This window comes from Hemibagrus wyckioides, linkage group LG21, assembly GCF_019097595.1.
Source record: "Hemibagrus wyckioides isolate EC202008001 linkage group LG21, SWU_Hwy_1.0, whole genome shotgun sequence".
Classification (NCBI taxonomy): Eukaryota; Metazoa; Chordata; class Actinopteri; order Siluriformes; family Bagridae; genus Hemibagrus; species Hemibagrus wyckioides.
The window spans coordinates 424796-429795 of NC_080730.1; the positions used below are offsets into that span (position 1 = coordinate 424796).

The window sequence follows — 5000 nt, forward strand, 5'->3', positions numbered from 1 at the left end:
TCCAGTGGCGGCGTGCTTTACACCACTGCATCCGACGCTTTGCATTGCACTTGGTGATGTATGGCTTGGATGCAGCTGCTCGGCCATGGAAACCCATTCCATGAAGCTCTCTGCGCACTGTTCTTGAGCTAATCTGAAGGCCACATGAAGTTTGGAGGTCTGTAGCGATTGACTCTGCAGAAAGTTGGCGACCTCTTCGCACTATGCGCCTCAGCATCCGCTGACCCCGCTCCGTCAGTTTACGTGGCCTACCACTTCGTGGCTGAGTTGCTGTCGTTCCCAAACACTTCCACGTTCTTATAATACAGCTGACAGTTGACTGTGGAATATTTAGGAGCGAGGAAATTTCACGACTGGATTTGTTGCACAGGTGGCATCCTATCACAGTTCCACGCTGGAATTCACTGAGCTCCTGAGAGCGACCCATTCTTTCACAAATGTTTGTAAAAACAGTCTGCATGCCTAGGTGCTTGATTTTATACACCTGTGGCCATGGAAGTGATTGGAACACCTGATTCTGATTATTTGGATGGGTGAGCGAATACTTTTGGCAATATAGTGTATATCATATATATCATATATACCATATATATCATATATACCATATATATCATATATATCATATATACCATATATATCATATATATCATATATATCATATATACCATATATATCATATATACCATATATACCATATATATCATATATACCATATATACCATATATATCATATATATCATATATACCATATATACCATATATATCATATATACCATATATACCATATATATCATATATACCATATATACCATATATATCATATATATCATATATACCATATATATCATATATACCATATATACCATATATATCATATATACCATATATATCATATATATCATATATACCATATATATCATATATATCATATATATCATATATACCATATATATCATATATACCATATATACCATATATATCATATATACCATATATACCATATATATCATATATATCATATATATCATATATACCATATATATATATATACCATATATATCATATATACCATATATACCCATATATATCATATATACCATATATATCATATATATCATATATATCATATATACCATATATATATATATATATATATATATATATATATATATATATATATATATATATATATATATATATATATATATATATATATATATATATACCATATATATCATATATATATATATATATATATATATATCATATATACCATATATACCATATATACCATATATATCATATATACCATATATATCATATATATCATATATACCATATATATCATATATACCATATATACCATATATACCATATATATCATATATACCATATATACCATATATATCATATATACCATATATATCATATATACCATATATACCATATATATCATATATACCATATATACCATATATACCATATATATCATATATACCATATATACCATATATCATATATACCATATATACCATATATATCATATATATCATATATACCATATATATCATATATACCATATATACCATATATATCATATATATCATATATACCATATATACCATATATCATATATACCATATATACCATATATCATATATACCATATATACCATATATATCATATATATCATATATACCATATATATCATATATACCATATATACCATATATATCATATATATCATATATACCATATATACCATATATACCATATATATCATATATACCATATATATCATATATACCATATATATCATATATATCATATATACCATATATATCATATATACCATATATACCATATATACCATATATATCATATATACCATATATATCATATATATCATATATACCATATATATCATATATATCATATATACCATATATACCATATATATCAGATGCAGTACACAGTGAAGTGAAACAACGTTCCTCCTAGACCAGAGGTGCTACACAGACAAAGTACAGAGACGCAGACAAACATAGAGCTATAACATAGAGATAAAACAATTAAACTATAATTTAAAAAATTAAAATTAAACTAAAAAGTTAAACTATACTTAAGATGCAGTCTTTAAGAACTAGACATACAACAGAAGTCCACAGGAAGGGAAGACAAGACAAGACAAGACAAGACAGACAAACAACATATAGGCCGACTTTGTGCAATGAACAAGACAATGTTAGTTAATGAAAGAACAGTGTATACAGTGAGCGCAGAAATTAAAGTGACACATGTAAACAGGGTTAATATAAATATATATAAATGTAAAGTGACGTGCGTGCAAACAGGACAATTTAGTGTGTGTGTGTGTGTCCGACTATGTCCAGCACAGTTCAGTTTGTTGATGAAATTTGTGGAATGGTAATTCGAAGAAATCTGAAATTCAAGTTCGAGTTCTTCATCTGTACATTTATTTCTTTTCAATTTAAACTTATTCTGCTATTTCCTGGGCCCCTGAGCAAGGCCCTTAACCCTCACCTGCTCAGTTGTATAAAATGTAAGTCACTCTGGATGAGGAGATCTGGATGAGGAGGTGTGGTTGAGGAGCTCTGGATTAGGGCAGTGGTGGCTCAAGTGGTTAAGGCTCTGGGTGGTTGACCAGAAGATCAGGGGTTCAAGCCCCAGCACCGCCAAGTTGCCACTGTTGGGCCCTTGAGCAAGGCCCTTAACCCTCTCTGCTCCAGGGGTGTTGTATCATGGCTGACCCTGCACTCTAACCCCAACCTCCAAGGATGGGATATGCGAAGAAAGAATTTCACTGTGCTGTAATGTATATGTGACAAATAAAGGCTGTTTCATTATGTGTGGATGAGGACATCTGGATGAGGAGGTCTGCTAAATGTCAGAGATGTAAATTCGAGTGAGTTTCAGTTCAGTTTAATGAGGTTCTGTGATTCTTTAATATTAAAACTTTTATTAATGTTTATTAATGAATTCAATTCAAATGATGATGTAATGTGTGAAGATGTGAGACATGTCGCTGGTGTTTTAGAAAATATTTACTTCTAAAAGTGTAGAATTGAATAAAATATTCAGATCTGTAGATAATCACTCAGAGCTGGAGGCAAGTGTGTGTTTAATTAAAACGTCTGACAGACTGTAACATAAGCATTTAATTGCATTGCTCTTTAACTTAATGAGCATGTTTATTCTTGAGTGTGTGTGTGTGTGTGTGTGTGTTACTACAATTACATTCTAAAGGCATTGTGATAGTGTGAAACAATAATTTCAGGCTGTTCTTAACAAACATAATTGCAGTAACAGGGCTAATTGGAGTAAAGACACACACACACACACACACACACACACAGGGACAGGACGGTGAGACTCCCCCACAGTGATCTCTCGTTCCTCTCATTTTGTCCTCTTTCATGTTTAATGCTTGTCTTGACCCATCACCACGTCCCCTTTTAACCGAGAATAACCAGATCAGGAGGGAGGAGCAAAAAAAAACCATGGAGTGAAATAAAATAGACACGTTGATGCTGATTTAGAGAAGGACATCCGAAAGCACCTCGTCTTCACCACGTTTCTCTTTCCTCTGGTTGCTTCCCTCGTTTCAGCTCCACGTCTCACACATCTGTGGTGGTGCTGTCGCCATGGCGCCGGCTTTGTGACTCGTCCAGACGAGGGGGGGCTGAAAACGGAGGAGAGATGAGAGAGGGGGGGTCTCTCTCTCTCTCTTTCTCTCTCTCTCTCTCTCTCTCTCTCTCGCCCCTCCCTCCTTTGGCACATTTGACTTGCTAATTTTTTCAGACGTGATGGAGAGAGAGAGAGAGAGAGGGATGCAGTGGTATAACAGTTTCTAGCTTCTAGGACGGATTCCTCTGTCCTTCCATCGTTCCTCTCCTCTCTCTGTATCGCAGGAGGACGACATTTTAATCTCACAGCCGCTGTTTTTTCTCCGGAACCTTTCGTGCCCGTCGTCTCGGTGCTGCTTCCATCACGTCGGCTCTCATTGTCCTCTCCTGAGCTTTTTTTTGTGCGAATGAAGGACAGAAGATCGATCAGATAATATGGATTACACGACACTGTGACCGGAGATTGCAATGCAGTGCAACAAAATAGCAGTCCTGAGGAACTGAGGAACCAACGAACCCACTGGATTGATAAGCAGCTAGAACCCAGACACATGGCACATCCTGTTTTTCTGGCTGGCTGCTGAGGGATTTTCTCAATGGAGGAACTGATCTTGCGTAATGCTAGAACACGAGTCTAGACTGTGCACGATGGAGGGATGGGATGCAAACCATCTGTTGCGTGAGAAGGAAAGCAGGGGAAGCATCTGTGCGTGAATGGAGATAGAGAACCGAGACATCACTGTGCAATTACGGAAAGGTTTTTATCGTTTGGACTTTTGTTCACAGTCACACCTCGTTTTGATCTGAACATCTTCCAGATATCTGTGGTTGTTCCTGGTGTGGAGACCTGCGCTGAGTGAGTGATGTGTTATCCATGCTAACACCATGGTTTCACCAGTTTAACACTCTGAGCTCAACCTTCTGAACCCTTTAGGTGTGCTGATATTCACTGATTTTTACTCCACTGTAGCCGTCTATCCTCTAAAAAGGGCTCCACATGAGCAACTCAGGGACCCTTCAGCGTCGAACCACCTACCTCATCTCCCTCACTCTGGTCAAGGTCGAGGCCATAGGGAGCGATGAAGGGACCAATGAAGAGACCAAACCCCAGAGTCCCACCTCAGCCCCGGGGCTCATCCAGGGCCCTGAAGATGGAGCACAAACAAAAGAAGAAGAGACCAAGCCTTCAGAGGATGACAAGGAACTGGGACGTTCTGAGATGAAGGACCAGAGAGTGGAAATTAAAAAGCCTAGCAGGAGCAACAATGGCTGTCCAATTAGAACACTTCCTCCGAAACCCAAGGTTCCGAGTTATCCTCCTGTGGTGAGTCAGTACAAAGCGAGGGAACTTCA

General features: G+C 36.9%; 1 protein-coding gene across 1 annotated transcript in view; it reads left to right on the forward strand.

Annotated features, from left to right (window-relative positions):
- Positions 1-3786: 3786 nt before the first annotated feature.
- LOC131342207 (arf-GAP with GTPase, ANK repeat and PH domain-containing protein 1-like) overlaps positions 3787-5000 on the forward strand; it is a 26392-nt gene continuing 25178 nt past the window's right edge. The window contains exon 1 of the mRNA XM_058372885.1: positions 3787-5000. This exon is cut by the window's right edge and continues 776 nt beyond it. Coding sequence (XP_058228868.1) covers positions 4645-5000 — 356 coding nt within the window. The 5' untranslated portion in view covers positions 3787-4644.